This window comes from Papio anubis, chromosome 7, assembly GCF_008728515.1.
Source record: "Papio anubis isolate 15944 chromosome 7, Panubis1.0, whole genome shotgun sequence".
Lineage (NCBI taxonomy): Eukaryota > Metazoa > Chordata > Mammalia > Primates > Cercopithecidae > Papio > Papio anubis.
Window position 1 is genome coordinate 85,860,177 of NC_044982.1, and position 22,965 is coordinate 85,883,141.

The 22,965-nt window shown below is 45.6% G+C and overlaps 3 protein-coding genes across 10 annotated transcripts; 2 read left to right on the forward strand and 1 right to left on the reverse strand.

Moving 5' to 3' along the window:
* Positions 1 to 6,187: 6,187 nt before the first annotated feature.
* Positions 6,188 to 9,936, forward strand: PIP4P1 (phosphatidylinositol-4,5-bisphosphate 4-phosphatase 1). Of its 3 annotated transcripts, none has more exons than XM_003901490.5 (7): positions 6,208 to 6,653; positions 6,975 to 7,165; positions 7,519 to 7,625; positions 8,048 to 8,153; positions 8,340 to 8,392; positions 8,484 to 8,574; positions 9,071 to 9,936. In XM_003901490.5, the coding sequence occupies exons 1-7, from the start codon at positions 6,491 to 6,493 to the stop codon at positions 9,212 to 9,214; spliced, it is 855 nt and encodes a 284-aa protein (XP_003901539.1). In that variant the 5' UTR covers positions 6,208 to 6,490; the 3' UTR covers positions 9,215 to 9,936. The 3 variants fall into 3 exon arrangements, with proteins under 3 accessions (XP_021796659.1, XP_003901539.1, XP_003901538.1); XM_003901489.5 differs by having other exon boundaries at positions 6,212 to 6,632; XM_021940967.2 differs by lacking the exon at positions 8,048 to 8,153 and having other exon boundaries at positions 6,188 to 6,653.
* Positions 9,937 to 10,021: 85 nt separating this feature from the next.
* On the reverse strand, positions 10,022 to 12,541 carry APEX1 (apurinic/apyrimidinic endodeoxyribonuclease 1). 6 transcript variants are annotated; one of them, XM_009211044.3, is made up of 5 exons: positions 12,455 to 12,541; positions 12,022 to 12,147; positions 11,627 to 11,814; positions 10,934 to 11,126; positions 10,022 to 10,803 (listed from the first exon to the last, which is right to left on the reverse strand). In XM_009211044.3, exons 2-5 carry the CDS (start codon positions 12,077 to 12,079, stop codon positions 10,286 to 10,288), a joined length of 957 nt encoding a protein of 318 aa, XP_009209308.1. In that variant the 5' UTR covers positions 12,080 to 12,147; positions 12,455 to 12,541; the 3' UTR covers positions 10,022 to 10,285. The 6 variants fall into 6 exon arrangements, with proteins under 6 accessions (XP_009209308.1, XP_003901537.1, XP_003901536.1 ...); XM_003901488.3 differs by having other exon boundaries at positions 12,387 to 12,529; XM_003901487.3 differs by having other exon boundaries at positions 12,331 to 12,528.
* Positions 12,542 to 12,621: 80 nt separating this feature from the next.
* On the forward strand, positions 12,622 to 20,906 carry OSGEP (O-sialoglycoprotein endopeptidase). Its single transcript, XM_003901486.3, has 11 exons — positions 12,622 to 13,155; positions 15,525 to 15,644; positions 15,823 to 15,998; positions 18,684 to 18,779; positions 18,937 to 18,986; positions 19,140 to 19,218; positions 19,789 to 19,854; positions 19,969 to 20,059; positions 20,272 to 20,347; positions 20,442 to 20,540; positions 20,684 to 20,906. Exons 1-11 carry the CDS (start codon positions 13,041 to 13,043, stop codon positions 20,721 to 20,723), a joined length of 1,008 nt encoding a protein of 335 aa, XP_003901535.1. The 5' UTR covers positions 12,622 to 13,040; the 3' UTR covers positions 20,724 to 20,906.
* The last annotated feature ends 2,059 nt before the right edge of the window (positions 20,907 to 22,965 follow it).

A 22,965-nucleotide genomic window follows, 5' to 3' on the forward strand; every position in this document is an offset into this window, starting at 1 on the left:
TATAGGCATGAGCTACCACACCCGACCAGATATACTGTCATCGAAAGGAATGTAGCACAATCTAGTGTTCCAACTGTGAATCACCTCAAGTTAATAGGTCACACTGTGTTTAAGAAATATAAAATATTGCTGTGTTTCCTTTGAAAATTAAAACTACTCCACAGTACCCTTGGGAGCTTGTACTTTGGCACAGAGTTTGGGAATCATGGCCCCAGTCCCTCCATGACACCTCATTCCTGAATCTACATAGTGTAAATGAATGGGCTCTAATAAAACTATCTGTGTATGAACGCCATCTTCACCCCTTATTTACTCGTTGTGTGGTCCTAGGCAAGTAAAATTCTTATTATGCCTCAATTTTTTCCTCTGTAAAATAGCGATAATAGTACTATTTTTGCAAAGATTATATAGAGTACCTTTTACATGTTTAGGTAAGTGCCTGACTATATAATAAGCACACATTAAATGCTGGCTATTATTATTAATCTCCATTGTCTCTTTCTCTTTTGATCTTTCTAGACTCACCTAACCATATATTGAATCAAAATAAAAACTAGAGGTATATCCAGCCTATCAATTTCAGTGAATCCCACACTGTTCAAAACAGAAGGCACTAGCCATGTGTGGCTATTTAAAAGTAATAAAATTAAGATGAAATATAATAAAAATAAAAATTCAGTTACCTAATCATACTAATTACATTGTAACTTCTCAATAGCCACATGTGGTTAGTGGCTACCATATTGCATAGCATAATTACGTTTTTATGCTAGAGCACAGCACTGCTCTTATCTTTTCTAGTCACTGCTACCTTGTATCCACATAAAAGAAACTGGAACTGTGCTTTATTATTTACTTTTAGGGTAAAAGAGTTCCTGTAGCATTCCTAAAGACAGGAACCAATCATCAATCTTGGATGATTAGAGTTCATTAATGCCTTATTACCCTTTCTTCTATCTTCTCATCACTTCTATCTTCAGAGGAACTCCTTGTCCAGGAACATACTTAGTAACACACTTATCCTCTACCCTCAAGATCAAGGAAACTAAAAAAAGGTGGCAGGAATAGGTTCTCAGTCACTCAGTATTGCTTTGTGAAGTGGGGAGACATCTCTAGATAGTGACTCCCAATGTCAACAATTATAGAAGCAAGCTCTATAGGCCTGTCAGGATCCTTTAGATAGGGAACCTATTTTATTCCTGCCCTCTCAACTGAGATCTCTCATTATCTCTAGATCACAAGCTAAATATGCTCTTTTAAAAATATCTACCCCTGGCCAGGCACAGTGCCTCAGACCTGTAATCTCAGCACTTTGAGAGGCCAAGACAGGAGGATTAGTTGAGCCCAGAAATTTGAGACCAGCCTGAGCACATGGTGAAGCCCCACCTCTACAAAAAATACAAAAATTAGCCAGGTGTGGTGGCATCTGTGGTCCCAGCTACTAGGGAGGCTGAGGCAAGAGAATCACCTGAGCCCAGGAAGTCAAGGCTGCAGTGAGCCGTGATGGTGCCACTGCACTCCAGTCTGACAGAGTGAGACCCTATCTCAAAAAATAAAATAAAATATCTACTCTCCTTACCACCATAATCTTTGATCTTCCATTTTCTCCAATTACTGAAATTAAAACATTTTAGGGTTTTTCCTGTTTTTTTTTTTGTTTTGTTTTTTGTTTTTTTGTTTTTTTTTAGATAAGGTTTTGCTCTGCCACCCAGGCTGGAATATAGTGGCTCAACCTCAGCTCACTGCAGCCTCAATCTCCTAGGCTCAAGCAATCCTCTTTCCTCAGCCTCCCAAGTAGCTAGGACTACAGGCATGCACCACCACATTCGCCTATTTGTCATTTTTATTTTTTTAGAGATGGGGCCTCTTCATGTTGCCCAGGCTGGTCTCAAATTCCTGGGCTCAGGTGATCCTCCCACCTCAGCCTCCCAAAGTACTGGGATTCTGGGTATGAACTGCCACATTCGGCCCTTTTATTTCTGTTACAGAGATCACTTTTATTTCTCTTTTCTAAGAGTGAGACTTCCATTTGTGCCTCACTCAGTGGTAGGAAGAACAGAGTAGAGATAAAGGACTGGCCTACCACCCTCTATTCCAAAGACCTTAGCTCCTAGAAAGGGAAGCCAAGAATTCCCTAAAGGAAAAAGTAAAGAACTGAGGCCTAGGAAGAGCAAGGAGCACAAGGGAGCAAAGTCCCAATGTAATTAACATAAATTAATCATTTAAAACCAGGCCATACCCTACCCCAATCTCATCCAACTCCCGGCAAACTACCCCGGTCTCAGTTAACTCACTCTGCACATTACCAGAAACTTTCTGTGCCTTTGAAATGCATTAAGGGATTGTGTGGTTTTCACACAGGTGGTAAACTACCACTTCAGGAAAGAGGAAAAAATAAATAGGGCATGTGGAATATGTGAAAAAAAAAAAAGAAATCAAATTGGGACACTTTGGGTCATAGAAGCCAAGCAGATGTTTTCCACCCCATCCTCTGGCCATATACACACTGTAGTGGTTATCACTTTGTTGGAAATCTAAAGAAAAAAATGCTTTGAAATCTTCACAGTTTCTTTATATTCTATTATACAACACACTGAAGTGTGTTCCCCCAAATTCTTATGTTGACTCTCTAACCCCCATTGTGACTATATTTGGAGATAAGATCCTCTAAGAGGTAATTAAGGTTAAATGAGGTCATAATGGTGGGGCCATAATCCAACAAGACTGTTGTTCTCATAAGAAGAGAGGCCAGGCAGGGTCTGTAATCCCAGAATTTGGACACCAAGGCAAGAGGATCACTTGAGCCCAGGAGTTAGAGACCAATGACCAGCCTGGGCAACATAGTGAGACCCTGTCTCTACAAAAAATAAAAATATTAGCCAGGCATGGTGGCATGCACCTGTCGTCCCAGCTACTTGGGAGGCTGAGGTGGAAGGATTGCTAGCACTCAGGAGTTCAAGGCCACCATAGACTATGACTGCACCACTGCACTCCTGCCTGGGAGACAGAGTGAGACCCTAAAAGTGTGGGAAAAGAAGAGAAAGGAAGAGAAAGCAAAAATGTGTGCAGAGAAAAGTCCATTTGTGCCACAGTGAGAAGGTGGCCATTTGTAAGCTAAGGAGGGAAGCCTCTAGAGAAAGTAAACCTGCCAATATCTTGATCTTGGGCTTCCAGACTCCAGAGCTGTGAGAAAATAAATGTTTGTCGTTTATGCTACCTGTAGTGTTTTGCTATGTCAGTCCTAACAAATCAGTACACCTCAATAGCCTAATTGTTCTCAATCTAAGTGGGAAGATCCCACCCCATAAGTAAAAATCAGGCAGTACCGGAGATGCCCAATATTTACCCGAGACAATATTAAAATGATTTATCTGTATAATACAGGTACCAACCAATCAGAACCAATGCCACCATAAACCAATGCCAGCCACCCTGTAGTGTCCCAGCTGAATATCCGCCCTGCTTGCAACTGCAGCTAACAATATTGTTCAGTACCCAGCAAATTTATCCCAAGATGGGGCTTAAGTTACTTTGTTAATTAATTTGAGAGCCATTTATCAAGCAGCTTCTATGTTCCAGGCATTTAGCATAAAAGGGGGCCCATCCCAAGCACCTTTTCTCTGTCACCTCTGTGCTTCTGCCCCTTTCAGTCTACCTATCAAATTATTTGAATGTAAAACATTAGATCATAAGTCAGAAGACCGGGATTTAGAGCTCCATTTCAGTCTGTCACTTAGCTTAAATGACTCCAGTTTACACAGTTTCAGTTTCCACATCTGTAAAATAAAGATATAGTTTTGGCTTCCCTGTCCATTTCACACTGGATTCTGAAATCAAATGAATACAACTATGAAAGTGCTTTATTGGCTGAGCACAGTGGCTCACGCCTGTAATCACAGCACTTTGGGAGGCCGAGGTGGGCAAATCAAGAAGTCAAGAGATTGAGACCATCCTGGCCAACATAATGAAACCCCATTTCTACTAAAAATACAAAAATTAGCTGGGTGTGGTGGCGTGCGCCTGTAATCCCAGCTACTTGGGAGGCTGAGGCAGGAGAATTGCTTGATTCCGGGAGGTGGAGGTTGCAGTGAGCGGAGATCATGCCACTGCACTCCAGCCTGGCGACAGAATGAGACTCTGTTTCAAAAAAAAAAGAAAGAAAGAAAAGAAAATGCTTTATTAACTGTAATCAAGTTACAAATATTATTTTTTTTTGCATTTTTCTGCCTATTGACCTACTCAAGACAGAGCTCAGGTCCTAGTTATCCATGCACAATATTCATTTTTCTTTATGTTTTAGAAGTTTTCTCTTGCTGCTCTAGTTAGACGTGATCTTTTCTTGAACTTGTATTACATTGTTTAATTCTTTTATTACGAAGCATGTGCTGTATCATGAATTTCTAGTATTGATATTTTTCCATATCTTTTTTTTTTTTTTTGAGACAGGATCTTGCTCTGTTGCCCAGGTTGAGATCATGACTCATTGTAACCTTGAACTCCTGGGCTCAAGCAATCCTCCACCTTAGCCTCCCAAAACATTGGGATTACAGGCATGAGCCACCACTCCTGGCCTGATATTTTATACTGTCAATGTTTACAGTATTCTGTCTCCCTGCCCAGAATGTCTTTCACACTCCTTTTTAAGGAGTGTCTTTCACAAAGTGTAGATATTTAAAAACTATTTTTAGGACAGTTTTTGGAATATATGTGTAACTACGGCACACATAATGAAATCTACTCCAACCTCAGACAATGCTTGAGTGTCCGTGTGCCACAAACAGCAGAAAGAGCAGCAGACTGGCCTCTATGGAGCTACAACCTCTTCCCTATTTTGTATCTGGAGCTTCCTTAGTTCTTTAAGTGTCTGTTAGGGGCTCTTATCTAACTGATCGAAGGTTACTAGCTTCTAAGTAGAAGTTGGCCTGAGAAAACCCTGTCTAAAAAAATTAGGAACTAGATGAAGTCTCCAGCCCCTGTAGCAGCCAAGTGCTGGGACGTCAGCAGTTCCTTTGTTATTAAATATTTGGGGCTGGCTGTACTTTCTTTCATGCACGTTCCTTCTCAGTGGAGAATCTGCTAGCCAAGCTGATAATGGATCTCCTCGTGGTTTATTGTTTTTATCGATTCCTTGTTGCTTCCCATATTTAAAGCAGTCCCAATTTGGGCTATGACTCGGAAAAAAATCCAAGTGCGGTTCAGGTGCCCATAAAGACCACAGGAGACTTCAGGTAGGGGAGGGAGGCACTGCCCCTTTGCTGGAAGCAAAGTTGAGACAGGTCTAAAGACTGTCCCATCTGTCAAATAAGGTGACAAAAATAACCTTGGATTTGATTAATCCAATCAACAAACTGCTAATAACAAATGTTAAAGGTTGGTGGTCATAAAATTGAGTAAAGGTACGGTGGCTTGCGCCTGTAGTCCCTCCCAGCTATTGCGAAGGCTTAAGTGGGATATCAAACCCAGGAGTTTGACTCCAGCACAGGCAAGACCCCATCTTTATTGAATTTTTTTTTTTTTTTTTTTTAGCAAAACGACGAAATCTTCTAGTATTGGAGACACTCATGAAAAGATAATTTAACAATTTGATCAGTAGTGGGGAAAGACGGGCTCTGTAAGGGCAGCTTCCAGGAGAACCGAGTCTTGTGTCCTGTCCCTAAAGTAACTCCAGCGACAAAGGCTGGAGAGATAATCTTAACTTTTTAATCCATTTCCTCCTGGTACATCATTACCCTGACTTTTTAAAGGTACTTCTTCGAGCAGAATGGCTAACTTTGTCTACTGTTCCCCACCGTCCATCTTCTCCCCGCTCTGAAGATCCCAAGCTTCCGCACTCCTTGATTGCACCCGCCCAGCCTCCTTTAAAATGCATAAGCCACGCCCCCCATGTTCTGGCGCTAAGTTCGGGCCAATGCAGTTGCGCCGCTAGTATCACAGGACTAGGGAAGGAAAGTCACCAGCCAATAGAAAACCAGTTATAACGCAAAGCCGGAGAAAAGTGTTTCAGTGTTGTCTTTGAACCAATGAGGGGCAGAGCAACAGAGCCCGTGCAGCTTCCAGAAGACCAGTTGAGCAGAAGCAGCCTAGCCCCACCTCCTGGTCTGGAGGTAGCGCGATGGGCGTCGCTCCCAATAGCTTGCAGAACCTCTAGTCACGTGCAGGTTTTGCAAGCCCAGCAGCATCTGGCAGGTCATGTGACAGTTGACGTTTGTGCGACGCTCCCCAGTGGAAAAGGAGAGCTGCCTTCACAGGACTAGGAATTGGTTTATCTACGCGAATAACAGCATGACCGGGGCGGGGAGAGCCTATCAAGTGCTGCTAGACGGAACGGGGCGGGGCAGGCCACTGGTTGCGGAGTGAGCTGGGCGCGCGGCGCGCAGGCGCCCTGGGGACCCGGTAGCGGCGGTGGCGGTGGCGGTGGCGGTGGCTGCGGCGACGGCAGAGGCGAAGGAAGCCGGATCGCCGACCTGAGCGGGAGGCGGCGGTGGCGGCCATGGCGGCAGATGGAGAGCGTTCCCCGCTGCTGTCCGAGCCCATCGACGGTGGCGCGGGCGGCAACGGTTTAGTGGGGCCAGGCGGCAGTGGGGCTGGGCCCGGGGGAGGCCTGACCCCCTCCGCACCACCGTACGGAGCCGGTAAACATGCCCCGCCCCAGGGTAAGCCGGGGCGGGTCCGAGGTGCTCCCCGGGGTACTCTGAAAGCCGGGGAGGGGGCGGGACCGAGGGCGGAGGCGGGTCCCAGTCGCCAGGTGCGGGACTGCTGTACCTGTGACTGGGCGAGGCTTCCTTCCCTCCGCAATCGCGACCACAGCGTGGGACGGAAGGGGGTTCTGAGCAACCTGATGGAAGCGCCAATTATGAGAAGCCCTCCAAGCTTGGTCAGAGGGTTGAAGATCAGAAAGACTTCCCTACCACCGTGGAGCATCAGTGGAGGATATCTGTAAGTGATCCCAGCCCTTCTATTTTCTTCCTCTCCAGCATTTCCCCCGTTCCCCGAGGGACATCCAGCCGTGTTGCCTGGGGAGGACCCACCCCCCTATTCACCTTTAACTAGCCCAGACAGTGGGAGTGCCCCTATGATCACCTGCCGAGTCTGCCAATCTCTCATCAACGTGGAAGGCAAGATGCATCAGCACGTAGTCAAGTGTGGTGTCTGCAATGAAGCCACCGTGAGTTATACATATCTATGAAATGGGCCCTGTTTCCTGGATCCTCTTTCTGATGTCTTGATTCTAGACCCCGACCTTGCGGCTGTTAGCCAAGTGCTCTTGATGATACCCAGGTTTCAGTTCCAGGTGTCTCACACAGCCATTTCCCCAAAAGCCACTCACCAAAGCTAACGTTTACTTTCTCTCACTTCACACCTAGCCTAGTTCCTATTTGCAAATCTCATGTTATAGTCTGTTTTATTTCTCCTTCCTGGCTAGCACCTTATTTTTCTGATCTCATAAAGTGTTTTTGGAGGGAAGTGGAGGGGATTGGGATTAGAGGTTTGCTTGCTGATGACCCTGTTATTCTCTAGCCAATCAAGAATGCACCCCCAGGGAAAAAATATGTTCGATGCCCCTGTAACTGTCTCCTTATCTGCAAAGTGACATCCCAACGGATTGCATGCCCTCGGCCCTACTGGTAAGAGGCATAATGTGGGGAAGGGCATAAGTGGGGAACTGGAAAGTCAAAAAAGGATGAGCGTATGTAGAGAATGTAAAGGTGAGAGAGCCTAGTGTTTAGTTAGAAGGAGAAAAGACTTTGAAGCATATCCCTCAGGAATGTTACAGCTGTCTTTCTCATTTCTCAATAAAAATATTGGGATGTCGTTTAGGAGAATAGAGAGCCTTGGGGACTGGGTGTGTTATCCTGAGGTCGGAGGGGAATTGGGGACCTGAAGTTTAAGCAGTGCTCTTTCTCAAGGATTCTTGAGGGTATACAGTGTACAAAGTGTACAAAGTCGAGTGACTTGATAGGCAGGGAGTGGAGGATGTGAAACAGGGACTGTGTGAAGATTTTTAGGATTAAAAACTTTTCAAACACAGTCTTTTTCTTTTGTATAGCAAAAGAATCATCAACCTGGGGCCTGTGCATCCCGGACCTCTGAGTCCAGAACCACAACCCATGGGTGTCAGGGTTATCTGTGGACATTGCAAGAATACCTTTCTGGTGAGGAAGGGGTATTGGGAAGGGGAGGGGAGAGGAGACTAGGAGTCATTTCAAGTATATTTCTTGGAGTAATGGTAATGACCCCTGAAAGTCTGTCCTATGGGAACATGTTCTGCATCCCCACCCCAAGGTTCTCATTGAGGGGGACCCTGCTTGTGCTATTATTTTCGTTTTCTTTCTCCATAGTGGACAGAGTTCACAGACCGCACCTTGGCACGTTGTCCTCACTGCAGGAAAGTGTAAGTGATTAGGGATTGAGCTGGTCATTGATGTATGGAGTAAAAACTCTATGGCTGTAGAAAGCATCCATTTCTATTTGCCTCCCCACAGGTCATCTATTGGGCGCAGATACCCACGTAAGAGATGTATCTGCTGCTTCTTGCTTGGCTTGCTTTTGGCAGTCACTGCCACTGGCCTTGCTGTGAGTACCCTTGCCCCAGTCTCTTTCATTCTGCAGCCTCATCTCCATAGGCTAAGATTTGGGAAATTGCTACCCTTAAAAAAAGTGGAAGAAACTTGGGGGAGTAGTTTGTTTTAAGATATGGATGAGCTAAAGTGTAAGGTGGCTGATCAAACAGACTTTATTACTACTAAGAGTGCAAAATAGCCATCCTTTGTCTGTAGGATGAGGATAGGACAGTGAAGTGCTTAATTTAAGAGTTGCTATTTGCAAACCTGGCTCAGTTGTCAGATATGAAGAAAAACTGAGATACAGTGTGGGATGGGATGAGTATGTTACTGCCTAAGGGAAGGGAGCTGAACAGCTCTGCCTTTAAGAAGGTCCCTGAGGGTGGCTACATGTGGATAAGGAACAAGGACTGAAGCATGAGTTATTACTGTTCTTAGGACTAATAGGAGGTAGTGGAGACCAACATTAACCCCATCTTTCTTTTCTTCTCCCTCCTTACCTTCATCAGTTTGGCACATGGAAGCATGCACGGCGATATGGAGGCATCTATGCAGCCTGGGCATTTGTCATCCTGTTGGCTGTGCTGTGTTTGGGCCGGGCCCTTTATTGGGCCTGTATGAAGGTCAGCCACCCTGTCCAGAACTTCTCCTGAGCCTGATGACCCACAGACTGTGCCTGGCCCCTCCCTGGTGGGGACAGTGACACTACGAAGGGAGCTGGGGTAGTTAAAGGCTCCCGGGGCTTCTATAAGGAAGCCAAGCAGCTGCCTTCCTTTTCCCTGGGGAGAGGTAGGAAGGAACCAGGCCCTCACTTAGGTTTGGAGGGGCAGATAAGAGCACTGCTGACCATCTGCTTTCCTCCAAGGGTTGCTGTGTCTAGGGTGAAGTAGGCAAAACGTTGCCCTTAAAACTGGGTCCTAAAGACGGTTCCAGCCTTGTCCTTCCTGTGTGCTCCCTGAGAGCCATTCCTGTCCCTTACACATTCCAGGGCAGGGTGGGGGTGGGTAGCCCTGGGGGTTCCCCTCCCTCTTGTGCACCATTAGGACTTTGCTGCTACTATTGCACTTCACCAGAGGTTGGCTCTGGCCTCAGTACCCTCAGTCTCCTCTCCCCACATTGTTTCCTGTGGGGGTGGGGTCAGCCGCTGCTCTGTACAGAACCACAGGAACTGATGTGTATATAACTATTTAATGTGGGATATGTTCCCCTATTCCTATATTTCCCTTAATTCCTCCTTCCAACCTTTTTTACCCACCCCCCCCCCCCCCCCCCCAGTTGCAGTATTTAACTGGGCTGGGTAGAGTTGCTCAGTCTTTGGGGGAGGTTAGGGACTTATCCTGTGCTTGTAAATAAATAAGGTGATGACTCTACCCTTTTTCAGTTGTTAACTTGTATGCACGAAAATATGAGGAAGGGAGTATGTAGCCCCACGAAGGGGTAAGACACAAAGACAGCAAGGCTGAAACTATGGCTCTTTATTTTTGTGTGGATAATTCAAACAAAGTCATTAGTAGTCTTTGTTCAGTTTTTCTTAAAAAAGAAAAAACCCTCAAATAAAAACTCTTGGGCTTAAAAGAACTCTAAATCTGTCACAGGAGCCTGGTTGGAGGATTCTTATTTTTATAGATGAGAAATACAATGCAGATTTCTCCAAAGAGTGTTTAAAGAAGGAATGGTAGTTGAGAGGGCTTATTTCCCAGGCTCAAAGTGATTTAGGGGTGGTGTCACAGTGCTAGGTATAGGGTGATAGGACAGTGATCACTGCCGAGGGCCTTGGAACGGATCTTGCTATCACACAATGCAGGTAACAGAGAGTGGGACAACAAAAAGTAATCAAGGCGCCAACCAACATTCTTGGATCGAGCATTCATCATGTAAGTCCAAAAGGTGTAGGCATAGGGTGTGTTGGGGTAGAGGTGCCTAAAGCTGTCAGCCAGTGGCACAGCCTGCAGTAATTCCCCAAAGCCTTGGCGCTCTTGTGGCGTGAAGCCAGCATTCTTTTTGTTTCCCTTGGGGTTGCGAAGGTCAATTTCTTCATGTGCCACATTGAGGTCTCCACACAGCACAAGGGGCTTTCGGGAAGCCAAGCCCTTCAGGAACTTGCGAAAGGCTTCATCCCAGCGCTGCCGGTACTCCAGTCGTACCAGACCCCGGCCTGCATTAGGTACATACGTTGTTACCAGCACAAACGAGTCAAATTCAGCCACAATCACCCGGCCTTCCTGATCATGCTCCTCCTCGCCTACAGAAATGAAACAGAATTAGCATAAAAAACTGTAAGAAAAGGGAAAGCAATCAAGAGGTGGGGCAGAGATGGAGAATTAGCAATTGGTCTTGAAGAGTTCAGGCATTAAGCATCAATAGGGTCTCACCTATGCCATAAGAAACTTTGAGTGGGCAATGGCGGGAAAGTAGGCCCACGCCACTGTATCCTTCCTTGTCTGAAGGAGCGGACCAGTATTGATGAGAGAGTCCAGGCAGCTCTTGAAGTTCAGCTGGTAGTTTGTTCTCTGAACATTTGGTCTCTTGAAGGCACAGTATATCTGGGGCTTCTTCCTTTACCCACTATAAGTGAAAAGAAAGGTGATAAATGTATTATCAATTCAGCAGAACATTTATTGAATATATGCTAAGTCATAAATATGCACAGGTTAAACAGTCAAGCAGTTCGAGGTTAAACAATATTTAAACAATTCAAAGCTAGATAAATGAAAACAGAGGTAAGAAAGTCTTACGTGCTATACTATGTGTTTTTTCTATAGGCAAGCTAAGATTTTTAAGCTATAGTTAATGAAATGGAGGACATGCTGAAGATAAAATGGAGGAAATATAGTAAAGAGGTTTTTGCAACATTCTGGGAAGAGGAGAGAACATTAAAAAAGAAAATGGCAATGGAAGTGAAGGAACAGACATTTAGGAAATACAACTGGCAAGACTGGGGAAGCCCCACAGAAAACTGCAGGCAGGAGAAAAAACAGCCTGAAGGCTATACGGAGAAAAGGGGTGACTAAACCCTAAGATCATTCAATACTAAAGAATGTCTCTTCCCCTCAAATACCACTCACATCTAATCCTTTCTTCTTAATCCAGGCTCGAAGCCCATCCACGTTCCAAGAGCAGATCTTGAGTGTGGCAGGTTTGCCACTGGGTGAGGTTTTCTGATCGGGGGGGTCCTCATACAGGGCTGGGCCCTCTCCTGCTGCCTCCTTGTCATTTTTCTTTGCGGCCGTCTTACTCTTCTTGGGCTCTGGCTCTATAAAATGAGTAATATATACTGACAAAAAGTGGGTGGTTTCCAACCGCGATCCGGCGTTAACTATGGACCCAACGAAAGCCTGCGGTTACTGCGTCTTCACAAACCCCTGCAAAAATGAGTCGGCCCGTACTTACCGTTCATCAAGGGAATTACAAACACCCCCGCCGTAGCTTCTAGGAAGAGGGGCTCATTTTATTCTCTTACCTGTCTTGAGCTCATCCCCGTCTTCTGCCACCGCTCCCTTTTTCCCACGCTTCGGCATTCCCGTAACGAACGCTCTTCGGCACCTGTACCGCGTCGCCCACCAAAGTAGTATTTTTACCGCGTTGCCTACAGACGCAAAGAAATCATGAAACCAGCTAAGCCTGGGGAGAAGACTCCTCTCAAGAGCGTCCCCGCACCAGGTCCCGCCTTTCAAACCACGTTATCTCTAAATCCTTTCCCCGCCTCCGTGCATCATAGGCCCTTCAGCCCCTCACCCACGTAACTAGATCATTTCATAGTGCCTTGTACCCTACTCGCGAGATCTGCCCTCCAGCCAATTGAGGATCTTAATTAAGGGTCCTGACTCAAGCTTGCCCTTCAGACTGCCAGCGATGCCCCTCTTATGAGCAAAAGAGCAACCCCGTATCTGCACCGGTCCGATGGCAGCCTAGCTCCTCCTAACCCGAGCACAAAGAAGGATGCACGCTGAGTCCCCACGTGGGTAGCGGACCTGGTCACGTGATCAGAGGCACGCGTCACATGGCCGAAGAACGCGCGTGATTGGTCTGTTTGACACCACGTGATGAAGTCGCTTGGCCTTGCCTCCCTCATCTAATTCTCTAGGAGACCTAGGGCCCCAACCCTCCTTCGGGCTGTTTATCGTTGTGCCCGACGCACGGCACATTGTTTGACTCTGACTTAAGAGTCTAACGCTGTGCAAGAGGGAAAAAAAAGTGGAGAAGGTTGGGCTGGACCACGGGAAAGAGATAGGAAAACGGATAGGATTGTAAAGCACAGAGTCTGCTCGGCGTCCCTGGCAGTTAGGAAGACAGGTCCTTGGAGGGGCCTTGGCGGGTCTCCGCTCGCGGGAGTTCTGCGCTGTCTTTCCCACTGTTATCTGCAGGCTAGCCTGCTTCCTCTGCGCTCCGGAAAGCTGCGGCCCAGCGCAGACTAGTGAGGACTTCCACAGCTCCTGACGTTGCTAGGAGTCCTGTTGGCGTTTTCTCCCAGGCTCCGCCATGCCGGCGGTGCTGGGTTTTGAAGGCAGCGCCAATAAGATTGGCGTGGGTGTGGTGCGGGATGGCAAGGTGCTGGCGAACCCGCGGCGGACTTATGTCACGCCTCCGGGCACAGGTGGGTGAGTAGGGGAGTTAAGAGTTTTCCGCGCACTTCCCCGCAGAAAATCAGCCTTCCATCTTCCTAAATACTAGTGAGGTGCAGCTTTTGATCTGAGTCTTATTGAAATTATGTGATATTATTAACGTCACAAGGCTGATGACTAGAAGAGTTACAAGCACTTGGACGTGGATCTGATGAGTTCGTTTACCGTTTATTGAGCTCATTTTATGTGCTAAGCATTCAGAAATAGATGTTATGATACTGCTGTGGAGTCAGACATATAAATAGATGTTTATACTACAGCATGATAAACAGTGTAATAGAGATGGACTCGAAATATTCTGTTTAAAAAACGCTTAGCAGGAGTATATATTCCAGTTGCCCTGAATATACACTCCTTTTTAAAAACAATTTATTTTTTGAAATATTCTAGGATGAGTAGAGAGATGAGAGTGGAAAGACTCCCAGCTTACATGTCAGAGAACTGGCTGGCTATGCTGTATTCACATTAAATATGTTTTGGACATTTGGTCTTTATTTTTTATTTTAATTTGTTTTTGAGACAGTCTTGCTCTGTTGCCCAGGCTGGAATGCAATGGCACGATTTCGGCTTACTGCAATCTCTGCCTTCCAGGTTCAAGAGATTCTTCTACCCCAGCCTCCCGAGTAGCTAGGACTACAGACAGGTGTGTGCTACCACACCCAGCTAATTTTTGTATTTTTAGTAAAGGCGGGGCTTCACCATGTTGGCCAAGCTGGTCTCCAACTCCTGACCTCAGATGATCCGCCCACCCCAGCCTCCCAAAGTGTGAAAATTACAGGCATGAGCCACCGCCCCGGCCTAGTCTTTGTTTTTAAAATGGGAATAATACCTGTATCATTAGGTCTTGAAGATTAGATGAAAGTACCAAACACGTCTGGGTGTGGTGGCTCACGCCTGTAATCCCAGCACTTTGGGAGGCCGAGGCGGGGTGGATCACCTGAGGTCGGAGTTCAAGAACAGCCTGACCAATATGGAGAAACCCTGTCTCCACTAAAAAATACAAAAAATTAACCGGGCGTGGTGGCGCATGCCTGTTAACCCAGCTACTCGGGAGGCTGAGGTTGTGGTGAGCCGAGATCATGCCATTGCACTCCAGCCTGGGCAACAAGAGTGAAACTCCGTCTCAAAAAAATAAAAAAGAAAAAGAAAGTACAAAACACATTACAACTTGTAATTGATACTTTTAATAAGCCATTGTATCTTGCCTACTCTCCCCTCAAACACTTGCATACATAGGAGAGGGGCAACTGATTTGCATGTATCTGAAAAGCCTCCCTGAACAGGTGATGTGACAGATTACTCATTAGAAATAGGTATGTATGTTTAGCATTCACTCCTCTAGGCACTTGGGCACTGGAAATACAAAGATAAACAAAATACTCATTGCTTTGAGATACTCATGATTAAGCTGAGCAAACCACAGAAAATTATAATGCTGTAATTGTTAAATAAATGACATCATCATGCACAGAGTTCTGTAGGGTCACAGAGAAAGGTCACCAGGCCGGGCGCGATGGCTCAGGCCTGTAATCCCAGCACTTTGGGAGGCCAGGGCAGACGGATCACGAGGTCAGGAGTTTGAGACCAGCCTGGCCAATATGGTGAAACCCCGTCTCTACTAAAAATACAAAAATTAGCTGGGTGTGGTGGCGTCGCCTGTAGTCCCAGCTGTTTGGGAGGCTAAGGCAGAAGAATTGCTTGAACTCAGGAGGCGGAGGTTGTAGTGAGCCGAGATCGTGCCACTGCAGTCCAGCCTGGGCATCAGAACAAGACTCCGTCTCAAAAGAAAAAAAAAAGGCCGGGCGCGGTGGCTCACACTTGTAATCCCAGCACTTTGGGAGGCCGAGGCGGGTGGATCATGAGGTCAGGAGATCGAGACCACAATGAAACCCCGTCTCTTCTGAAAGTACAAAAAATTAGCTGGGTGCAGTGGTGGGCACCTGTAGTCCCAGCTACTTGGGAGGCTGAGGCAGGAGAATGGCATGAACCCGGGAGGTGGAGCTTGCAGTGAGCCGAGATCGCACCAGGCCACTCTAGCCTGGGTGACAGAGCTAGACTCCGTCTCAAAAAAAAAAAAAAAAGGATCACCAAAGGGTATGGGTAGATACCACTTGCATTGAGACATGAAGGCTGAGTAGGGTAAGAGGAAGATAATTTCTGAAAGTTGAACAGCCTATATAGAAGCTGGAAAGAGTGTATCCGAAAATGTGGACGATAGGATGCTTGGGGAAAGTGAAAGGACTCTTACTACATCACTAAAACTCCTGTTGCTTTCTTTAACTTCCTACCTACCTTTGCTACCAAAAATCCCTGTGATCTCTGACCTGTGTTCATTTTCTAGGATTCCTTCCAGGTGATACAGCCAGGCATCACCGAGCTGTTATCCTAGACCTGCTGCAGGAGGCACTAACAGAGTCTGGATTAACCTCCCAGGATATCGATTGCATTGCATACACCAAGGGTATGGCTGGGAGAGTGGTCAACGATGGAGGAATATACCTGCAACCTGGCTAGGTCAAAATAGCCAACACCTTACCTCTGCCACCACCACTACCCCTACCCCACCTCACATCCCTTACTTCCCCCACCTATTTTTTTTCCAATCTCTAGCATTGTAACTTCCATTTCTATCTCCCTAGGCCCTGGCATGGGTGCCCCACTGGTTTCTGTGGCTGTTGTGGCCCGTACTGTGGCCCAACTGTGGAATAAGCCATTGGTGGGTGTGAACCACTGTATCGGCCACATTGAGATGGGCCGCCTCATCACTGGAGCCACCAGCCCAACCGTGTTGTATGTCAGTGGAGGAAATACGCAGGTAATTAGGGTGCTCTACCCATTCCATCTCAATTTCTGAGGCACTGAACCAATATCTTCTTTGTTCTATCTGAGTCATGGGAATGTCAGGAACAAAGTGAACTCATCTGAACCTAAAATACTGTAGACCAGAAAACTCCCAACCGAGTTTGTAACATTGCAAATTTTGGCAGCATGTTCAGAACATTAGATGACTTATCATTATCAGACTTTATATCTGATCATAAAGATTAGGAATTTCTACTTCAGGAAAGGAATGAATGGTAAGGATTGAAGCCTTCAAAATAATGAATATCTGAAAGATCTTGCATTATTTTGAAGCTTATTTTTTCTGTAAATCTTAGCAACTGAAACTAACGGTTACTGGGCATGGCAACTCACACCTGTAATTCCAGCACTTTGGGAGGTCAAGGTGGGTGGATCATCTGAGGTCAGGAGTTTGAGACCAGCCTGGCCAACATGGCAAAACCCCATTTCTACTAGAAATAACAAAAATTAATTTGGCGTGGTAGCAGGTGCCTATAATCCCAGCAAGTTGGGAGGCTGGGCAGGAGAATTGCTTGAACCAGGAAGTGGAGGTTGCAGTGAGCCGAGATCACACCATTGCACTCCAGCCTGGGCAACGAGAGCAAAACTCTGTCTCAAAAAAAATAAATAAATAAAAATAAGGAACTAAGGGACGCTACCTGATTTATTATTTTAGGGCAACTACATGTTTTGTTTTTGTATTACTGGGGATGATTATATAGACTTTGTTCTAAAAGTTTAGAAATATAAATAACTATAAAAATACTTTATAAATTATAGAAGATATTTTATTTTATCTTATTTATTTATTTGCAACGGAGTTTCGCTCTTATTGTACAGGTTGGAGTGCAATGGTGCGACCTTGGCTCACTGCAACCTCTGCCTCACAGGTTCAAACTATTCTGCCTCAGCCTCCCGAGTAGCTGGGATTACAGGCACCTGCCACCACACGTGACTGACTTCTTGTGTTTTTAGTAGAAACGGGGTTTCACCCTGTTGGTCAGGCTGGTTTTGAACTCCTGACCTCAGGTAATCCACCTGCCTCGGCCTCCCTAAATGCTGGGATTACAGGCGTGGGCCACTGTGCCCGGCCAGAAGATATTTTAAATTTATAAGTGAAGCTAAAGTTGTTTGGGATACCTTATATGACCTTTTGAAGGTTGGGATTGGATTCCTTTCCAACAGAACACTTAATTATCATTAGAAATAGTTCAGCATTGTCCCCAGCCCATGAAAGGGTTGTGTCTAGAAGATGAGGCACGTGTTTCCCATGAAAACGATGCGGAAACTTCAGCAGGTAGAGGGCAAGTAGTTGGTTGAGGCCTGAAGGATGACATACAAGGTTAGAGACTTGGGTTGTGGAAAGTATAATGGAGACTACAAGAGGTGATAAAAAGGAGCAATGGCGGCTTTGTCTTCCTCTTTTAATGTTTGCTTAGGTGTAAGAAACAGGGAGGGTAATTAGGTGGAGGGGAGTGGATAGCAGGAGCAGAAAGGCAGGGTTTTTCCTTCTCCTTTGTTACTATCTTTTTGACAGCAGATTAAGATGTGTATCAGAAAGGGAAGAAATCCCTGACAGCACTGGGAAGGGAAAGGGACTTCTTAAGGTTCCTAGGAAACCCTTGGTGTTCTAAGTCTGCAGCATATGTGTCAGTAGGTGACAGATAATCTCTGTGCTAAAAGTTGGTCACATATGAAGAATGGCCTTAATACGTAAAATAGTTGGGCATGGTAGTGGGCGCCTGTAGTCCCAGCTACTCGGGAGGCTGAGGCAGGAGAATGGCACGAACCCGGGAGGCAGAGGTTGCAGTGAGCTGAGATCATGCCATTGCACTCCAGCCTGGGCAACAGAGCGAGACTCCGTCTCAAAAAAAAGAAAAATGGTCTTAAGTGGACTGCTATTGCTGACTTGGCTGGGCCATTAATCTGCCTCCATATGAGATTTTTGAGTTCTTCAACTCTGCTTCTTGGTTCTAAATACCAGTGCCCAGCTGGATACAATGATTCACACCTATAATCCCAGCACTTTGAGAGGCCGAGGCAGGTAGATTGCTTGAGACCAGGGGTTTGAGACCAGGCTGGGCAATATAGTGAGACCCGATCTCTACAAAAATATAAAAATTAGCCACACATGGTAGGCCAGCTACTCAGGAAGCTGAGGTGGGAGGATCCTTTGAGCCTAGGAGGTCGAGTCTACAGTGAGCTATGATCACACCACTCCACTTCAGCCTGGGAGACAGAGCGAGACCCTGTCTCAAAACAACAAATATCACTGTCACTATGTCATAATTTAGAAGGATTCATGTTCTCTGCCTCCCAGCAGAAAAGCCTGTTCCCTACTGTCAAGACTGCATTTAAGGAATATATTAGGAACTTCTAAGCTGGAAAACAAATGTATTTGAAATGATAATTTATTTCTGCTTGGACCTAGACTGTCTTGTAGATTAGGACTCTATTCCTGGAATCCTCAGGGTATGCAGATTTCTTTTCAAATCAGAGCTGTAAAAACATTACCCATTCACCATTTGGGAAACACCTTTCTTCCACTTCTTATTGGAAGCTCTGGTGGTCATGTTGATCCTCTGCTATGTTTTTCTCCCAAAGCCAAATAATCCTGTTTACAGACTTGGGGTTTCATGGACATCCTCATCACCCTTAGGTGATTGCATACTCGGAACATCGTTACCGTATCTTTGGGGAAACCATCGATATTGCAGTGGGTAATTGTCTGGATCGTTTTGCTCGAGTGCTGAAGGTAAGCCAGTGGGGCTGCAGAGAACATAAAATGCGGGTGAACTTTTGGGAAGCCATGGAGGTGGAGGGAGGAAATAGTAAATAATCTTCTTATGCTTCTTGCATATCTGATTTCATCCTATTCCATTCCCTCTTTCCTTATTTTTTTCTTCTGCTAGATTTCTAACGACCCAAGTCCAGGATACAACATTGAACAGATGGCAAAGCGGTAAGGGAACATAAGGTTGGAAGCAGGCTGGCTGCTGGGGCTTCAGGGATTTCCCCATATACGGTATATATGAACAGAACTTGGGAGGGGCTTTGGAGGGTCAGAAGCCGGTTGACTGTAGGCTTAGTGCCTGGTGTACTCATTCCCACACAGAGGCAAGAAGCTAGTTGAGCTGCCGTACACTGTAAAGGGGATGGACGTCTCATTCTCAGGGATCCTGTCTTTCATTGAGGTGAGTGTGAGAGAGGTGATGAGACAGGGGCACCTTCATGCTTTTTAAATGAGGCATATCTGTTTTACTTACTGTTGTATTTCACATAGCTCAGTATGTTCATATAGCACATTCCTGGTGCATAGCATGTGCTGAGTAAATTCATTTATAAGGTATTCATTGAATATCTCTGTGTGCCAGGTACTGTTCTAGGTAGTAGAGATGCAGCATGGAGCAAAACAAAAATCCTTGCCTACATGGAGCTTGGATTCTAAATGGGGGGGGTGGGGGAGAGAAAAGAAAGAGGAAAATAAATGAAGTGTCAGATGATGATGAGTACAGGTGAAAAATTAAGCAGGATAAGTAAGGGGTGAGACATGTCAGGACAAGCATTCAAAAAGTTAATTATTGCATCTTAAATGAGTGCTGTTCATTCTATACCATGATGCCAGTGAAGGGAATGTGGTACAGGATGTGCTGGTAACTTGAATTGTGGTGAAACATGTTCACTCTCCGAATGCATTAATTTTGTTCTTATGTAATCTCAAAACCATGATTTGCTGATTCATTTGTTTTTCCCTTTAATTGTAGGATGTAGCCCATCGGATGCTGGCCACAGGCGAGTGTACTCCGGAGGATCTGTGTTTCTCCCTGCAGGTAATGCAGTAAAAAGCTGGGACAGAAAGTTGGGACTGGAGGAGGTTTTATATTGTAGAGCAGAACTAATCTGGGGCGCCCCTCTAATATTTTCTCCTTATGTGTCCCCGACAGGAAACTGTGTTTGCAATGCTGGTAGAGATCACAGAGCGAGCCATGGCACATTGTGGCTCCCAGGAGGCCCTCATTGTGGGAGGAGTAGGGTGTATGTATTATTGAACAGTGTTCCTCTTTCCTGTTCTTAGCACTGTGCGTCTTCCTTCTGATACTCTAAATCATTAAGGGTTTGGAGTAAGCCTCCCAATCCTTGCCCCGGTCCCCTACGTCATTGTTCTAAGTAAGTGCACATGACGTGTTCTGCTGGACCATGAGGAGACAGCTAAAACTAAGCTAATCCTGTTCCCTACCTCTTTGTAGGTAATGTGAGGCTACAGGAGATGATGGCGACAATGTGCCAGGAACGTGGAGCCCGGCTTTTTGCTACAGATGAGAGGTAAACACACTTTCCCTTTGGTTCTTTTTTACTGCTCCCTGTTATAGGGATTTTCCACCCTTAGATCCCAATTTTCATGTCTCTTGCATCCCAGATTCTGTATTGACAATGGAGCCATGATAGCCCAGGCTGGCTGGGAGATGTTTCAGGCTGGACACAGGACCCCACTCAGTGATTCTGGGGTTACACAGAGGTGAGTGATTCAGCTCTTGGTGAGGGTAGATTTTTGGGATGTAGACAAAACAGCAGGGAAGAGAGTCCAGGAACATGACGGCAGAGAAGAATGGAAGATGTTAAGGGCTAGCTCTCCACCATGTTTCTTCTGTTTTTCCACAGGTATCGGACAGATGAAGTAGAAGTGACCTGGAGGGACTAATAAGATTAACAGAATCACAGCAGATAGTTCCTTAATTGGAACCCAAAGGACCATGTGCCTCAATCTCTATCCTGATGTCACAGGAGTCCTAGCAAAGATATAGACTCCAAGCAAGGCTTGGGGTCCTTTATGGAACCCCAAGATGACTCAGCAATAAAATATTTTTGGTTTTTTGGTTTTGTATGTTGGTGATTGGATTGTGTTGTTCAGGACCAATATAGATTTGGTGCTGGATAAATTCTTGTTGGAGGCTGCTGCTGTGGAACGAAGAATGAGGTATCTTTTTTTTTTTTAAGAAACGGAGTCTTGCTGTGTTGCCCAGGCTGGTCTCAAACTGGGCTCAAGCTGTCTTACCACCTCAGCCTCCCGAGTAAGCATGCCACTGTGCCTGGCAACAATAGTATTATCGTAACTATTAGTTTAGTATCAGATCCTGTGCTAACTGCTTTAGTTTCATCCTCTCATTTAAATTCTTTGAAGTAGGTACTCAAGACTTCTCTCAAAATAGCCTGGAGGCTAGGTGCAGTGGCTCACACCTATTATCCCAGTGCTTTGGGAGGCCAAGTCAGGAGGATCCCTTGAGCCCAGGAGTTTGAGCCCAGCCTGGGCAACGTAGCAAGACACCACCTATTTGAAAATTTTAAAAATTATCTAGGCATGGTGGTGCACATCTGTAGTCCCAGCTCCAAGGGAGGCTGAGGCGGGAAGATAGCTTGAGCCTAGGAGTTTGAGGTCGCAGTGAGCTATGATTGAGTCACTTCTCTCCAGCCTGGGTGACAGAATAAGACCTTGTCTTTTAAAAACAAACAAATCAACAGCCTGGAGATTGGTCTAATTTGTAACTCTAGAGTAAAACTGCATCTACTCCATATACTTTCTCCTACATGCATATCCATTGGCAGGCTTGAGGAATGCCCGTAGATGCACATCCCTCCCTACCACAAACAACAGAACAAATCTCATACCGTTTATCTTATTGACGTTGGTATCAGTCATCACAATTAGTCCTAAACTACTGAGTCATCTCATATTTTACACTTAATAACCACGTATCTCCACTCTGTTTTGTCTCCATCTACCTAACTTTTCCAACTCCAGAAGCTCTTCTACTGTACCCTCTGGAAATGATGGCCAGTCATTTGTCAAATTCTCTGTATCCTCAACCTCTTCGCTGAATGTTCCTTCACATTTATGCTCTCCAGACTTGGTTTCTTATGAGGACTCTGCTTCTCCTAAGGTGGTGTTTTCCCTTCCACACCCATTGTACACTGGGGCTGGGGGTGGTGCACGTGTCCTCATTTTTCCTCATGCTGTTTCCAGACCATTGTCCCTCATCCCTAGTACCCTTCTGCTTTGAAACAAACTACCACATGAACACCACTCTTGTCATAAATCTTGATGATTTCAATATTCAGATAGATCATACTAACAGCCACTTATTTCCTTGGTCATGTTCTAGAGCTGCAGATCCTCCACATCTCAGTTTCAGACATCCCACTCTCTACTACCACCACCACCTGTCTTTCCAGTTCATTTTCTTTAATATGATAAATCCAACAGTTCATCCCTTCACCAGGACCTACGGTCCATTGTTCATACTTCCTTTCTACAGATTTTATCCCCCACGTATTTTTATTTCCCTCCGCCTTCAGCTAAATTCCCATAATCCACCTCATTTCCCTTCCTTTTTTTTGCTTTTGTCATATTCAACTCATCGCCTACTTTAGACCCATGCAGCTGAAAGGGCTAGTAAAAAATAGCCGTGCTGACTGCTCTTACTTTAAACTTATGACCACGACACTAAAATGGGGGTCCTTTATGCCACCCAGAAATATTCCATCTCTCTAGTCCTTTCACTTGCCCTGTTCTCTGGTGACTGTTTCATACCTTCTGACCCCTCAAATCTCTTACATCTCCTCCTGTTCTGACTCTTAGTTCCTATTTCAGTAAGAAAATAGAAGCAATCGGTATACATTTACAGGCTTCTGCCCCTGAAACTAACCACCTTCCAGTATCTGTACCCATGTACTCTGCCTTCCTGTTACCATAAACCAGTGGTTCTCAACCAGAGCCGATTTTGCTTCTCAGAGGACACTGGATTGTCACTGTGGATAGGAGGATATTTTACTGATTAGAAGTCAGGGCTGGGTGCAGTGGCTCATGCCTGTAATCCCAGCACTGGGAGGCCAAGGCAGGTGGATTACTTGAGGCCAGGAGTTCAAGACCAGCCTGACCAGCATGG

Excerpts from the sequence above, each read along its gene's own strand:
- PIP4P1 (XM_003901490.5), top strand. The coding sequence starts at position 6,491 with ATGGCGGCAGATGGAGAGCGTTCCCCGCTGCTGTCCGAGCCCATCGAC. Across the intron at positions 7,166-7,518 it reads GTGTCTGCAATGAAGCCACC|CCAATCAAGAATGCACCCCC; the intron begins GTGAGTTATACA and ends GTTATTCTCTAG. Across the intron at positions 8,154-8,339 it reads ATTGCAAGAATACCTTTCTG|TGGACAGAGTTCACAGACCG; the intron begins GTGAGGAAGGGG and ends CTTTCTCCATAG.
- OSGEP (XM_003901486.3), top strand. The coding sequence starts at position 13,041 with ATGCCGGCGGTGCTGGGTTTTGAAGGCAGCGCCAATAAGATTGGCGTG. Across the intron at positions 18,987-19,139 it reads ATTGAACAGATGGCAAAGCG|AGGCAAGAAGCTAGTTGAGC; the intron begins GTAAGGGAACAT and ends ATTCCCACACAG. Across the intron at positions 19,855-19,968 it reads ATCTGTGTTTCTCCCTGCAG|GAAACTGTGTTTGCAATGCT; the intron begins GTAATGCAGTAA and ends TGTCCCCGACAG.
- APEX1 (XM_009211044.3), bottom strand. The coding sequence starts at position 12,079 with ATGCCGAAGCGTGGGAAAAAGGGAGCGGTGGCAGAAGACGGGGATGAG. Across the intron at positions 11,815-12,021 it reads CGGGGATGAGCTCAAGACAG|AGCCAGAGCCCAAGAAGAGT; the intron begins GTAAGAGAATAA and ends CTCATTTTATAG. Across the intron at positions 11,127-11,626 it reads TTAAGAAGAAAGGATTAGAT|TGGGTAAAGGAAGAAGCCCC; the intron begins GTGAGTGGTATT and ends TTTCACTTATAG.